The 15,233-nt window shown below is 49.6% G+C and overlaps 6 protein-coding genes across 6 annotated transcripts; 3 read left to right on the forward strand and 3 right to left on the reverse strand.

The window, feature by feature from the left end:
- Positions 1 to 326: 326 nt before the first annotated feature.
- N0V96_006573 (uncharacterized protein) lies at positions 327 to 1,223 on the reverse strand (the record flags this gene model as incomplete). Its single annotated transcript, XM_053195038.2, has 1 exon — positions 327 to 1,223. The coding sequence occupies one exon, from the start codon at positions 1,221 to 1,223 to the stop codon at positions 327 to 329; it is 897 nt and encodes a 298-aa protein (XP_053047609.2).
- A 1,187-nt stretch (positions 1,224 to 2,410) lies between these two features.
- Positions 2,411 to 3,100, forward strand: N0V96_006574 (uncharacterized protein; the record flags this gene model as incomplete). The annotated part of the gene is made up of 2 exons (XM_053195039.2): positions 2,411 to 2,549; positions 2,613 to 3,100. The coding sequence occupies 2 exons, from the start codon at positions 2,411 to 2,413 to the stop codon at positions 3,098 to 3,100; spliced, it is 627 nt and encodes a 208-aa protein (XP_053047610.1).
- Positions 3,101 to 5,459: 2,359 nt separating this feature from the next.
- Positions 5,460 to 6,896, forward strand: N0V96_006575 (uncharacterized protein; the record flags this gene model as incomplete). The annotated part of the gene is made up of 4 exons (XM_065757763.1): positions 5,460 to 6,180; positions 6,402 to 6,590; positions 6,695 to 6,850; positions 6,883 to 6,896. 4 exons carry the CDS (start codon positions 5,460 to 5,462, stop codon positions 6,894 to 6,896), a joined length of 1,080 nt encoding a protein of 359 aa, XP_065613680.1.
- A 2,411-nt stretch (positions 6,897 to 9,307) lies between these two features.
- N0V96_006576 (uncharacterized protein) lies at positions 9,308 to 10,759 on the forward strand (the record flags this gene model as incomplete). Its single annotated transcript, XM_053195041.2, has 1 exon — positions 9,308 to 10,759. One exon carries the CDS (start codon positions 9,308 to 9,310, stop codon positions 10,757 to 10,759), a length of 1,452 nt encoding a protein of 483 aa, XP_053047612.2.
- A 1,903-nt stretch (positions 10,760 to 12,662) lies between these two features.
- Positions 12,663 to 13,209, reverse strand: N0V96_006577 (uncharacterized protein; the record flags this gene model as incomplete). The annotated part of the gene is made up of 2 exons (XM_053195042.2): positions 12,663 to 13,014; positions 13,064 to 13,209. The coding sequence occupies 2 exons, from the start codon at positions 13,207 to 13,209 to the stop codon at positions 12,663 to 12,665; spliced, it is 498 nt and encodes a 165-aa protein (XP_053047613.2).
- Positions 13,210 to 14,127: 918 nt separating this feature from the next.
- On the reverse strand, positions 14,128 to 14,608 carry N0V96_006578 (uncharacterized protein; the record flags this gene model as incomplete). The annotated part of the gene is made up of 3 exons (XM_053195043.2): positions 14,128 to 14,286; positions 14,347 to 14,373; positions 14,438 to 14,608. 3 exons carry the CDS (start codon positions 14,606 to 14,608, stop codon positions 14,128 to 14,130), a joined length of 357 nt encoding a protein of 118 aa, XP_053047614.1.
- Positions 14,609 to 15,233: the final 625 nt, after the last annotated feature.

The raw sequence follows: 15,233 nt of genomic DNA on the forward strand, positions 1-15,233 counted from the left end.
CGCGCTAAGACAGTAGAGTTAAAATGATAAGCAAAGAAGGTTATGGAATGGCTTGCGGATATGGGGATACGCTTATTTTAGGGACACTTGCCAAGACAGAACGATGATATTGAAAAGAAAATTCTATAGTAATTGAAGAAGGACACCTTGAACTAAACAAACCTAGCTACGCATTTGATCACTGGAAGTTCGCAAAAGTGCTGAGACACCCCACTACATCTCCCCTTCTCACTAGCAAGCCATAAAATCTATACCGCCCAAAACGATTTTGCCGCAAATCCGCTCCTGCAGTGACTTTTCCTGACTCGCTTTTACCGCCTTTGGACTTAGGCGGAAGTCTCATCCTTGTCGACGGAGTAGACGTGACGCTTCTCAACCTCGTCCTTGTCGACAGAGTAGACGTGACGCTTAGCGACGGGGGCCTCATCGACATCAGGAGAGTAGACGTGACGCTTCTCAACCTCGTCCTTGTCGACAGAGTAGACGTGACGCTTAGCGACGGGGGCCTCATCGACATCGGGAGAGTAGACGTGACGCTTCTCGACCTCATCCTTGTCAACAGAGTAGACGTGACGCTTAGCAACGGGAGCTTCGTCAACGTCGGGGGAATAGACGTGACGCTTCTCGACCTCGTCCTTGTCGACGGAGTAGACGTGGCGCTTGGCAACGGGAGCCTCATCAACATCGGGGGAGTAGACGTGGCGCTTCTCGACCTCGTCCTTATCGACAGAGTAGACATGACGCTTGTTGAGAGTCTCGTCGACATCAGGGGAGTAGACGTGACGCTTCTCAACCTCGTCTTTATCAACAGAGTAGACGTGGCGCTTGGCAACGGGGGTCTCGTCCTTGTCGACAGAGTAGACGTGACGCTTGTTGAGGGTCTCGTCAACATCCGGGGAGTAGACGTGACGCTTTTCGACCTCGTCCTTATCAACGGAGTAGACATGACGCTTGTTGAGTGTCTCGTCGACATCAGGGGAGTAGACGTGACGCTTCTCAACCTCGTCTTTATCAACAGAGTAGACGTGGCGCTTGGCAACGGGGGTCTCGTCCTTGTCGACAGAGTAGACGTGGCGCTTCTCAACGGGAGCTTCGTCAACATCGGGAGAATAGACGTGACGCGCTGCCAGAGCAGCTTCAGCGCCAGGAATAGGCCCGGCCTGAACAGGGAGAACGTTCAGGCCGAGACTGGCAAGGCTGAGCATAACGCTGGTGATCTGCATTTTGAAAGATTTGTTGAAAAATTGGTAGTTGGAAAGAAAAGGTGAGTTGAAGAAGATATTGAACTGATTGTCAGATGATTGTTGTCAAGTGAGTTGTTGGTCTGGATGCTCTTTCTGTCGATGGTCGATATTTCGTTGGGTATTTATGGATTTCGAGCTCCAAGTGATGAAGCCCATGGGAGGGATATCCGTTCGACAATCTCTCCGTATGGCTACGAATCCCCACGATCACAAGCGTGCATGTGCGCTGTTGCGCCGGCGTTGCCTTCGCGATAATTCTCAAGTCGTGGGTCTTCAGACATTCGTGCCGAGTCTCTAACATGCCTCGTAAAGTTTTCCAGGTGGATTCCACGATGAGGTTCCAGACAAAGATCGTGACTAGCTATCGCGTTCGGTATACGAGGCTGGTGGAGATCTCTAACAGCAGGGCTGGGGGCGTGTAGATGGCTCGCCAGCATGACACGCCGTCGGAAGGAGTCATGATGTCCTGATGTCCGTTCCGCCGGGCAAGCCTCATCCAAGCCTCCGTCAGCTCAATCGGTCAAGCCCCAAGGCCTATGGTAGGCGAACAGATTGACCTGCGGGCGTCCATGATTCATCTGGCTATTGAAACTTTACTTTCGTCGCATATCGAGCAGTCAAATCATTTCGTGTGGAGCACGCAACCTGTTCCATACCTGCGGTCCCTTCCTTCCGCTGCTGGGATCCGGATTCCCGAGGTTCGTCTAGATGGAGAAACTTTCTTTCATCGCAAGTCGAGCGAGCAGATCTTGTGGAACCTCAAACGGTCCTGTGGTGCTTTTCGTCATCAACACAACAACGGAGATTCCGAAGTTCATCTAGATGTTCATCTAGACGATGAAACTTACTGTCGTCGTATATCGAGCAGCTTTTGTGGGACCGGAGGTTGTCATGCGGTCCCTGTCAGCATACTTGGGGCTCTCCACATGGTCGATGCAACCCTTGGACGACTGACTCTCATCAGTAGATCTTTTTGACACTTGCGAGGTTGCGAATCCTCTTGTACTGCCCCATGGTATCATCATGTCGCGACTCGTCTACTCCAGCGAGGGCGGATACGGCCACAGATCTGTTAAACACTGCTCGCCCACTTCCGGCGCTGTTGATCCAAACGATTATGTTCTTTCTTTGCCAACCTCAACGCAATACCCTGCCAGCACGCCATCATGTCTTTGAAGTCTTTGAAGTCTCAATTACGAGGCCCCTCACTCGGCCTGTTTGCAGCGCTCTGCGTATGCCTTGTCTTGAACTTGGGCGCTCTCTTCTTCTCCTTCCGCGTCTTGACCCGCGGTTCACAGTCATACAGTACGTCTAATCCTCTTCTTTCAGTTTCTTTCTTACCTCAAGTATGTGACTAATACATGATAGCCTACCTCGAAGGTGACCGACCACATGAGCTTCCTATCAAGGTCCGCACCATTCAAGCCGAATTCGTAGATGACCCTGAGCACTACGGGATGGAAGGCTTCGCTTCTACGGTTGAATGGAACGCAATCCGCCCCCCTGGAAAGGGTTTCGTCTTCCTAGGCCAAGAACACTATGCGTTTGGCGTGTCAATGTGGCATCAGATGCACTGCTTGAGCCACATTCGTGCCGTGCTCGTCAACGGAGACGATGGGTCTGACCACACAGAGCACTGCTTCCATTACTTGCGGCAGGGCATTCTCTGCGCGGCTGACACAACGATCGAACCTGGTGGCACAAACAAGAAACTGCCTAATGGTGACAAAGTCGCTGCAGGCGATGGGGCTAAACACACGTGCCGAGACTGGAGACAGGTGCACGATTGGATGGCAGAGCAACATTCGAAATGGACGCCTGACATGTTTGAGAGGATCAATGAGTCTAGTCTATAGAGGTTTAACTTTGAATAAAAACTACGTGCATAGCATTAGAAATCTCTCAAGCTTTCCATATCTTTCACTTCAGTAACTCATCTGGTCTGCATCTTCTGCTTCATTCCCTGCGTGTGCTTCGTGCCATCGCTTTGTGCCATCGCTTCGTGTAAGTGGGTGTGCACAGACTTAAGCAGAGCTGAACTCTAATGGGGAGGCATCGTAAGCGGGAACAGGGTGTCACTGATTGAATCAAACTCCTCAAGATGCCAAGATGCGTTGTTTGTTATTCTAGCCCGAAGACCGTCACTCATTATCTACATACTGATAACACAGGGGCCCAGACTCCGTGTCAAAAACCTGTCTTGGCGTCACGGGCACACTCTGTACATCAAATGGCATCTCGTAATCTGCGCTTGCTTTAACATCATATTGCGGGTCGCTCATATTGAACGAGTGAAAGGGTATGCCGGAGAAGGCGGCAAAATTGGCGGGGTGTCGGTGTTGCCACTGCAAAAGTCATCAACGCACGTTAGCATATCTGATGTGACAGTTGAATCAAGTAAGGTTTGAGAGGGGTGCACACCTTGCTCCATAAACGGTCAAGCTGCGCATGATGCAACCAAAAGAGAGGGTCATTTGGCGTGAAGGCGACGGCTAGGTCCTTGCAATCGTCCACTGGCAATTTCTTTGGGCAGTCCCCCGCCAAGTCACCGCCAACGAAGTTATGGACGTGATTATGCATCTGCTCCATTGAGTGCTGGAAACTGTAAAAGTCGCCCGTGTGATGCTCAGTCGAGTTCCGCACAGAGTCTGGGCCTAGTGTGGAGTTCTGGGGCTTCTCATGATCGAACCAGCCAGTGATGAGCGTCAAGTTCCTACGCAGTGGGTGCGGGATCGGCCAGGCGAGCTCAAACTGGGCAAAAGCGCCTGTGTTGACCATGCAATCGGCCTCGGGTGAAGAATTACAGTCTCCAGTCCCGCCTAGTCCAAAATCGGATGAATCTTCGAACACGGAAGAGCCGACCAGGTCCGCGTGATCGCGCGACCAGTCCCAGTATGGCGTTGGACCACTGTACCCGCAGTTTTGGCGGAGAGACGCGTCGAATAGGTAGAGAAACCAGCGGTCTGCGCTTGTGTAAGTATCGAGGCGTTTGGCGTAGGAAAGGAGGGGGAACGTACGCCACGGCAAAAAGTAGACATTTCTATGCGCGCTGTGCTCTACTGCTGCGTGCGAGTACGAGAAGTCATCGTATAGACTTCTCATCCCCTCGAGAACTTTTTGTTCTGGCGTGAATGACAATCGTTGGTGCCGTATGCTTCCGAGGCATTTCACAGCTCCTACCCAGCCAGATTTCTCGTCCTGCGTCAATGTTCGCCATTCTTTGCGTTTCAAAAGCTTGCCGCATTTTGTTGTTTGTCCGTGGCTGGGGAGGACTGAGAAAATGGCAAGTGCAAAGAGAAATAACACTGTTCGACCCATGGCTCTAACAAGAATGTGTATTCAGGTTCTTAGAGAAACGGACAGACGCAGTCACACAGACTGGACGGTAGTTACAGGGTTAAATAAGCAGTTTTGCTATCTCGTTTGGCCTGTGTCCCACTTAAGCGCTGTTTCGGCCAATGAGAGATTATCTTATAGACTTATACTGCCATCCCGCCGGCCGACGCCTAGTTCTACCTCAATTGGGATTGTAAGTTCTACGCTGTGGCAGGACAAACAGCCTACGAGTACAGTTGTTATCACGTTGAAATTCACTAATATCATCACGGGGCATCATTATTTCAATTGCAAAGGTGTCTTCGTTCCGATGTAAGTTGTGTTGACCACTGAACCAGAAGTTCGGCTCGGCAGAGAATCTGACGTGGCCTGTCATCCGAGACACTTCCAACTCCAGGCGGCTTTCCATGGTCTTTGACTCGTCAGCAACCCGCGATAAGGCTGATTGTGCTCGAGGGATGCATCAGGTCTCACTAGCCGAAGGTTTCCTTGAGTTAAAGTGGGACACACGCCCCCCCGGTAGAACCTTAAACATGAACAGAGATGATCCCAGTTTCCATCCGTGGGACCGTGAATCGTTATAATCCACTATTTTCGATTCAGACAATGCTGAGACTGTAGCCCCCATCGCTTGGAGCCGGACGGCGGGCGCAGCCGTTGCGCTCTGATACTTGCGGCGACTTCTGATATTCGAGACTGGATGTAAAGTATCTCGCCCTGAGGGGTAATAGCAGCTGGCGAAGAGGTTCACGGGAAGGGACTTTCCCACTTATGATGCCGTTCATCCACTCCTCAAGCTCTTTCTGCTTCTATCAAAGCTGCGTTTAGCACGAAGAATCACCTCCTCTGGCACAAATTTACGCCCAAGCCACAATCGAAATGATGTACTCATCAATATTCCCCTCTCGCTCCCTTGCTCTCTTCCTCTGCATCATCTTTCCCTTCTACCTCGCTCTCCGCGGATCTGGATCGTTGTCAGACGTCGCAATTTTCTTTTCCAAGCTCTCCCTACGCGCCGAAGCCCTTCACGTTGCGCTCAACGCCCCTCTAGACACTCCTCCCCCATCCATTTCTAAAGCCCCCGTCGGGACTTCCACAAGGCCTGCCAAGGTTGTACGCGCAACTGAAGGAGGAAAGAAGCTCCCCGAAGATTTGGCACACGCTATTAACTCATTCGAGCAGTATGCGTCTCTCGCCCAGGGAGTCCTGCAGCGGAAGTATGCGCGGTACGACCGCCAAACACCCGCGCAGAAGCTGATGAGTGACAAGCTCGGGTATCCTGAGCATTTTGAGAGGGCTACGGAAGGGATCAATGTAAACGCTCGTCTCTCGAAGCAGATTGCACAGATTTCAAGGAAGCATTACCAAACCGGCCCAGGAGCGTTAACGGACGAAGACGATGCCGAGTTTGGTCTGGTAGACCTGACATTTGGACATCTTTCACGAGACTGGAGCACGTTTGGCGCCAAAGAGAGGGAGGCTACGTTCCCGCCCGTCATTGCTGGCCTTGAGAAACATTTTGGTGAAAATGGTAAGGGCAAGAAGGTTCTTGTTCCCGGGTGCGGCATGGGCAGACTGGCAAGCGATATTGCTGATCTTGGTGCGTATCTCTTCCGCAGCTGACTTCTGGGCTTGATCTCAAGTGTTAACCCATGGACGCAGGGTATGATGTTACGGCCAACGATCTAGATTTCAGCTCGATCTTGGCTCACCACCTTCTTACAAACCACACAACCTCACTGCATCAACATACTATTCATCCTTTTGTCACCAAATGGACCCATCAATCCAACCCCTCCTCACGCTACACAGCCCTAACAGTGCCTGATCACATGCCGAACAAGGCGGTCGAATTCGTCGAAGGCGACTTCTTGGAGATGTTCCCCGAAGACGGCCAATTCGACGCCGTTGTCTCATTGTTCTTCATTGACATTGGCAGCAACATCATTGATTTTTTGAGCAACATTCACCGGCTACTGAAGCCTGGTGGCACTTGGGTCAACCTTGGACGTAAGCCATCACTATCGCCTCAGGCCCTTTCTTCCTTTAGTCTTGACCCTTCTTGTTTTCTTGTAACTCAACTAGCGAAGTCAAACTGACATATGACGACGTAGCATTGAAATATGGTACCCACACCGCCCTTCAGCTCTCCGCTGAGGAAGTCCTTCATCTGGCGGATCTGATTGGATTCGACGTAGACCTTTCATCGCGGAAGAATATTGACAGCCTATATGCTCAACAGCCAGAATCTTTGCTCAAGTTCACTTATGGTAAGTATTCGTTGTTCTCTTTTTGGAAAAAGAGAACGATATCTAATGGGGAGAATAGTCACACAATATTGGACGGCCACAAAGAGAGTTTGAAACAGAGGCGTTTGGTCCCTTTCAGGTTCAGAGCCAGATATGGTATCATGGAGGATGTATTATTTCATCTTGTCACATGAGGCAGCAGGCCTGCAGATGAATCACGCGACTTTCCTAAGGGGAGGAAAGCTAGTTTAGTTAGCTAAATTCGAAAGAAAGACATGAGAACACGTATCATCTTGAACTTTACAAGGTCCCGCATGTACGGCTTTGTCGTCGATGAGCATTTGTCTTTTTGATCGTCCGTTTTCTAAATTCAGCTCCTAACTGCCATAGTTATGGGGGCAGCTTAGCATTATAGCATCTTGACGATTTACATCCGAATTTCCTCCCTCAAAGCCTTCCCCTGATGGACCTGCACCAATTCATTGAGATCAATGTTGCCGTTACTAGCGAAGTGAAATCACAAGACTTTAGGTGATGGCTGTTTCCGTAAAGGCAATTCCAATGGGAGAAACATTCAGTGGTAGATACTTTTCACTTTTCGTTGGCGTTAGGTTCTTCTCAATTTGAGTATTCCTATTCTACTTGAAAGTCCGCATGTTGGCCATATGTCTTTGCTGCTTACATTATGATGCTGGCCCTGACCACTAGAGACTCAAAACCATCGTGATATGCCAAGGGATTCTAATCTTGTGATTCCGTAGATGCACAGGCTCACAGCCTCATGTATGCGAGAAGATAGTGGCGTTAATCTAACCCTACTTGCCTAATTTTCCTTTCTACCTGTTATCACAAAGTATGCGAAAGAACAAATTCGAAAAGAATTGGATAAGAAATAAACCACACTTTCTATCCATCTACCTCAACACTTAGTGGGGTAGACCTCTTGAACAACATTTGACTTAGGATGTTATAACGACTTGGTAAGCATCACAAATAATATTGCGGCAGCATAGTAATTCATTCAAACACTATCAAATCCCTTTACAACATTCAACATATGTGATTTTCGTGCTTCTTATTAGAAAAAAAGTCACGAGTCCTAAGCGGCACCTTTCCATCCTGCAGTTAGATTGTGAGATTGACCAGTTGTCGGTAGGGCAGGGGGTGGCTATGGGACTCTGTCCGACAAGCATAGCGTTTGACGAGGACTGCTACACAGCTTATATGGCCAGCTTACACCATTGCACTTAACTATATCTTCTCACATAGTCTTCATGTCATTGGTCTACAAGTAAGTTGCAACTTACAGGCTGAGCTTCTGTTGTATGCTGACACCGGCGCTTCACTCAACGCAACTTCAACAACCAACTCAGTAATCATAACAATCAACTTTCAGAAATCTTCCATTATTTGATTCAAATTTGAGGCTAAACATGGCTGTGTAACGTACAAGGACCAATTCTGGACAGACTCTGATATATTAGGCGGAGACCCCCCTTCTTCATCTCCATTTCCTTTTTGGAGAACAGAAGCAGGTCTGGCAAGGGGGAAATTGTGCCTGCGGTGCCTCTCTTGCCGATTAAGTGTAACTTGAATAAATTATTTTCAGGGATTTGCCCTCATACAACTTAAATCAAATCTAGCCTCAAACTTGCATTGATTGTGTTGTGTGAAGCGCTGGCGGATACCAATGGCAACTGTACTGTCTAACTACCGAGATACCTGACTAGATCTTATGAGATCTTTATGTGGGAACAAGTACGTGAGAGTAAGTCTCTTTCCTATCCATATGCCTTGGTGATGCGTGGGTAAGGAACCGAGATGGAGGATGGGCGTTTGGGTTGTCAGATATCGGTTTTGCAAGATGCCCCTCTGGATGACTTTGATCTTTCCCAGGGGACTAGAGCAACGCTCATGCTTTTTGTTTTTTCCAGTTAGGAATAGATAAATCACCGTATGGCAGCTGGAAGCAGACTTTATATTTCAAAAGGCACATGGCGTCGTCTGTACCAGTGGGATACCGATAGATGAGGTAGGAAGGGCGTATGGGTATCAACTGTGTGTATAGTGCACGGCAGCGCGACGGAGTTGGGATCATTAACCACATGGCGCGGTTGCATTGACGTGAAACGGGATAAGGCGAAACAAGATCTCTGTGAGATTGAATGACATGTCATAAGATGAGATGAACAGACGTGAGAGGTGTGAGCTGAGCCGGCGGGCTATCAGCAACTCATTGAGCGATGTTACACCGCCACGGCTCCTTACGGTTGTAGCGCCACCTGCGCCACTGCGCTAACCACATTGTCGCTGCCTGGCGCGGCATCCGTTCCTAAGTGCTTACTGACTGTGCCGCAATCTACGACATGCTTAAACACGGCAGTTTTCCCATTTTCATAAGTCATTGATCTTGCTTGTCTCTGTGAACTCATCTATCAATCTAGTATCTTCCGGAGAGAGATTTAGGTTGGAGTAGTCATGCCTCCCACGGAAAGGAAGAATAATCTCGATCTCTCGATACAGCTCCTTCACCCAGACACGCCCCTCCACGGAGGCAGCGTCGTTCTCGGCCATGTCGTCCGCAAATCGCACATTGTCGCCGCCAACGCCACAGTCAGCGTCCGCCTTTTCGGCCGCGCGAAAGCAAAACTCGTCGTCTCCCGTGGCAATAACCAAAAGAGCTACTATCGCTCCCGCTTCAATTTTTGGTCCGAGAACGCTGTCGCCGATGTAGTCCACCGCGGACCTATCCACGTCGCGCCCGGAGCCGGAGGGCAACCTGTATCTTGGCCTTTTGCGCTCGCGCTGCCGACGCATACGGATGCAAGGGCCGTGAATGCCTGTGGCGGGGATAGCGCCAAGGAGGCGTGCTTCTTGCGCCCCAACATCGGTGGTCATGCCGGCCTAGGGCTGCCCGAGCAACCGTTGCCCGGGACGTTTCATTTCGATGGGTCTGGGTTCAATAAGAGTTGGCATGGCTTCGTGGAGTACTGGATCGAGGCCGAGCTGACGGTGCACGGCAAAAGCACCGTCGTGAAGGCGGCGATGCCTGTTAGGGTATTTTCGCCTCCGGTACCATCGCCAATGATCAGCGACTTTAGGCTGGAGAGACGGAACAAAGCTGGATGCGTGAGCAGCCAGCGGTTGCTACCAGGAATGACGGACGCGGAGCTGTCTTTCAAGCAAAAGACGCAAAAGTTCTTTGGCTCGTCCAAAGTCCCCACCTTCCACTACACCCTCGATGTGCAGTATCCAACGGTGATTCAGCTGGGCAACGAGGCGACTATCCCGTTCCTTCTTCATCTGACACCATCCAGAGATCGCACGTCAGAGATCATCGAGGACGTGCCGCAGACAGTGACAATAGAGCAGATGGAGCTGGAGCTACAGACGACGACAGGCATCATTTGCCCCGGAACACTCGATCCACACGACGCAAGCAAGACGCGGAAACTTTGCCTGGCGCGACTGAAGCATCTTTTCCAAGCCCCAGATAGCACCATTGTCGTTCCCTCGGGTCCCAAGGAAGTCCCACTAGACCTCGGCGCCGTACTGGATCTACGTATCGACGCGCTGGGTCGACTAGTCCTCGGACAGAGAAACGGTGCAGGTTCGTTTGGTCAGACGGTCGTACCCACCTTTGTAACGTATTGCGTAAAGATTGAGTACGTGTTGCAATGGGAGGTGAAGCTGTCGGTGGCTGGGGAGAGCTGGAAGTGCGAGGGAAGTCAAAAGCTGCTTGTCCTGGCACCAGATGAGGATACAGCAAGTGGGAGGACGAGAGCGTCTGCGGTTGCTTCTTCATCGAGTGCGTCGCCGCCGCCTGCTGAAGAGATTCCTGCTTACGATGAGCCTAGCGAGGCGGCGCCAGCATATGAGAAGGTCGTCGGCGGTGGGAAGGAAGCACCCGCCATTGGGGGGAAGTCGTGAATCTGCGATAATGCTCAGGAAAGCAAGAGGCTAGGAGGAGCTCATGGTTGAGGATCGAGGGGGTTGAAATACATGATACCCATACAACAGCGGAATCGGTTAGAATAGTCTAGATCATGAAGACTAAGCAATGGCAGCATCGTGTCCAACGCGGTAAACTTGAAGAATTTGTGATATTTTGCTATCGGGTATCTGAACAAAGACTAATGACGACCTCGAGCCGTGCGACGACGATGCTGATCGCGAATGATTCTCAATAGAGATAAAGCAGTGGCTAGAATGTAGCGAGCTGAGGACTGGTCGGTGTCGCCCTTGGACTCGCGGAGGGGTTGACAAGTTGGGATGGCCTGCTAGGAGGAGATGATATGGCGAAATTGCTCGATGCTTCTTCGGAATCTTATTCTTCACGCATTGAAAACACGTGCCTCGAGCGCTATACGCGTCCACTATCAGTAAAGTTCTCCCCAAGGCTTGGCTTCAAAGGACCGGAATCAACTCACATCGCTCCTTCGCAGGTCTACAGCTTGAGCACACAGACCGATAGCATCCGTCGATGATGTACCGTTCGGCACCGGGGTTGGTGTCAGAGCACCAGTTCAAACAAGCCCCAAAGTCGGTCCCAAACGTGCCGCACTCTCCGGCCGCGACCGGCACGACGACAATAGTAGCGAAGAAAGATGCGGCAAGTGCAAACTTCATTGTGACCGGATTCAATAGTGTGAAGTTAAAAAACAAGCTTAATGGGAAGTACCGAATTCCAGCAGAGTTTGGAAAGGAAATAGCGAAAACGAAAGTTTTTAGGTGAGAAGGTTTGATTGACTGGGGAAAAGGGAAAGCATGTTATTCATTTGTAGAGATCTGCATCGACATTGCATGGCTCTTATTCTCCAGTCGGCATCATTCGCATTCCTCATAAATCTCCCCGTCATTCGTGAAAACTCGGGCGGGTGCAGGGCACACGTGGGGTTTCGTCCCGGAATAGAACCGGAGCAGACCGATCATTTGGAAACGACCCAGTATTGCGGTCACAGATCGGCAGTGCTCATTGTTGGCTGAGATGAACGGCGTGCCAAGTGTCGCTTGATGTATCATGTGCATGGCGGTTATATCATAATACGCGTAGAGTTGACGGGCGCCGTGAGCACACGAATCATTGCTCAGTGGAAACTCCTTCACTTGTGTTAGGATTTAGGGGCCAAGCTCCGGTTTGGATGCCCGTTAGGCTGGTAAGACTGAACTCTAAACCTGAGTTGACATGGAAGTTTGGATTCTGTAACGGGTTCGAGTCAGGTTCTGGAGCAAGCCAGCACGCCGCACCATGAGGAAGGCCTCATCGTGGCTAGGGTCTCCGACCGAGAAACCCGTCTCAAATTAATAGAATCTCCTTCGTAGGTTGCAATTGGCTAATATAACGAGAAAAGGAAGCGATATGGGTATGATCAGTATTCGTATCAATCATTTGGCGCTCGAATACTTCGGACTCTTTTCAAAACTGGAGCACCTGTAGCCAACTTCACTAACTTCCTGAAGCCTTAATTTAGGGTCTTTTGTGGACTATGCATTACAATTTTTGAAGTTGAGGCCTCGCAGACAGGACCGCCATTTGCATGTGATTGAGATCATAAATCAAGGCAGGTGTGCTTGCCCAAAGGTGAAGAAGCCGGATAATTGTTTCATTTCATGGAGGCTTTGGGGTTCATTATTGGACTGAGCAGACTTCTGACCACACGCGTGAGCCACATGCATCCAAGAGTCTATCTTTGCAATGAGCAAGTCCAACAAATGTTTTCACAATTCAGAATATTTTATTTTGATGATTATTCAAGTCCGATTGGTCAACTCCTCCGTATGGAGCTCAACTAGGCAGGTAAACCCGATGTACCCAACATTGACAGCATGCAGTCTAAGCCTTTCCGATATTAATGCTCACCGTGTCCGCAAACCCTCCCACCGGAGCATCCACAGTCCAGACCCTGCCTTCAGACATGATATAATTGGTCAGGTACTTGATGCCAGCGCTAAAGATGCTGACCGCCTTCCTGTCATTGTTGTTGGTTAAAACGATGCCCTTGCAAGTGTAAGTCCACACGTTGCGACCGCCCTGGCGGACCCATCCTCCGACCATATGGAAGGAAACAGTTACGCCCGCGAGCAGGAGTGACTTGGCAGAGGCAACTCCATGAGGAATGGGGATGCCGTCAATGCGCTTCTCGAGAGCCATGGATGAAGCGACTTCGTCGTTCGATCTGACAACACTATCAGGACGTTAGACACGCAATTAATATATAGAGTCACTTAGCTTACTTGATGGTCTCCGGGGATTTGATTTCGGAGCCAATGAGCTGGAGGGAACCTTTAGCATCCTCATGCGCAGCAGGGTCATGCTCGATAGGAGGGACAGCCAGTGCCGAGACAGCGGTGGCAAGACTCAATGCTGCGAGGAACTTCATGATTGGAATCTAAGGGAAGGAATGTAAACTTCAGATGTGAAGTGATGAAGGGAAGGTGTGGAGTACAAAGGTTTCAAGGCGGGGAGTTCCAGATACTTATACCGTGCAATTAGAGAGGGTCAAGCAAGTTTAAGGCATAGATGAAGCTGCCAGATGGGCCATGGCAATGGCGAATCCGTTCGGCATCTCATTCGAACTGGCTGGAAAATAACGGGACATCAATAACACAAGCTTTCAATAGGGGAAAGCCAATCCGCCCGGTGTTGAATCTTGGTAGGGTGGCAGGTGTGGTTTAGTGATCTCTATGTCGATCAATTTGTCCAGCGAACAAATCCGAGATGACTGGACCGGAGACTTTCACGATGCAGAGGAGGGCGAACGAGGCTTAACTTGATCGGTATTGAGCGAGTATTATTCAAGCTTGATAGTATTGTCATTTCTCCTGCTTTTATGACGAGATTCAACCTTGAATGAAGTTCGTTTAGGTTAGGCGTAATGAAATGCCGACTTTTGGCGGAAATCGTGTGCCTCATCCCGCTTGATTTCAATGATTACTTGGTTATAAAGTTGATTCATGGGGAATCACATTGCTCCATCATTGCTGAGCATGACGAAAAGATACGAACACGGATTAACAGAACGGCTTTCAGGATTAATTGCCACACAGTAGCAAGATCCTCGAGTACCTTCCAGAGTAGATAATATCTTTTTAGTCTATTTCGAAAACTTCGTGAAGAAAATGAGTATCATCGGTTCAACGTGTCTGATGATTATAAAGCAGAATACTTTAGGTACTAAGGTACGGACAGCACCAAAGGTTCAGTTCCAAGGCGGTTAAATATTCTATGTCTGAACAGAGTCTTCCAATTTCCAATCAACTAAAAGTCTGGTAGAGCTAGAGAAAACTCTTGATAAGCTCTATCGCTTGCAGAATCCGTGGCCAGACTTTCCAGTAATCTTAGGCTGGGTAGAGTCAATGACATCATTGGCCACGGGGTAATATCCATCACGAGCCTGCGCCTCGCAAACGTGGTTCCAGTCATCGCCTTCGACGCGCCTGTGGGAGAACCACTTGCACTTTAGTCGCGAAATATTAGCATTAGACCTGAAAGTTGTCGCAAGAGTGAATAGACTTACCCTGCCCTGACCATGGTTGTAGTTGGCCTGTGATCGTGTTAGTCCATGATGCCCTCCGCCTCGGAACTTCGATTTCCAAAGAGATACGTACCTCGCCCTCATAGTTGTTCTTGCAGGCGTTGAAGGTGAGTTGCCAGTCGTAGGTCCAGCCTCGGCCGTTCCAGGTGCTGCAGGAGCACTCGTAGTGAGGGTCCGCGGCGACGCCAGGGGCGAAGAAGGCGCCCAGAGCGGCGAAGAGAATGGTGGAGGCAGAGAACTTCATCTTGGCAATTTGGATTTAGATATTGAGATGTAATCGAAGTGATGGATGGTTGTCAAGGAGGAAGCGATGATGGCGATGATGATGAGGATGGTGATGAAGTGATGACAAAAGAACGCCAGACAGTTGACTCTTTATGTTCTTCAAAAGCAGTCATCTTGCACGAGAATTGAAGTTTCTTTTTCTTGTCATACGAAATAACTTAGAGGAATTAGGAGTCAAGAGACTCGACTCATCCCGGCTCGATAATCTCAGCCGGAACCTTACAAACACGCCGGTCGCGAGGCTGTCGACAACTTCCATGTACTGGAATAGAACGACCTTCATAACAGGAGATATGATTCTTTATTTTAGTTCACTAGTCTGGTCAAAATTATCACAAAGGTTTGGTAGTTTGCTGTCTCCCAATGTTCATCAGAATATGTGGTAATCTCAAGACCTAAGTTTGAAGGTGTGAACTTCTCAGCTCGAAGTACCTGTTTCTATCCGGACATCCCGATAGCCTATTACCATACAGGTCTTGATTTGCAGAACATAGAGCTAGGTGCCGGGTTGAGTTGATCGCAACTGTCCACTATCCTACGCCCATTCGATTTACCTTAGCTGTATTCCAGAGCCTTACGTGTGC

This window comes from Colletotrichum fioriniae (genome assembly GCF_027942845.1).
Source record: "Colletotrichum fioriniae strain IMI 355084 chromosome Unknown scaffold_7, whole genome shotgun sequence".
In the NCBI taxonomy this organism is placed as follows: Eukaryota; Fungi; Ascomycota; class Sordariomycetes; order Glomerellales; family Glomerellaceae; genus Colletotrichum; species Colletotrichum fioriniae.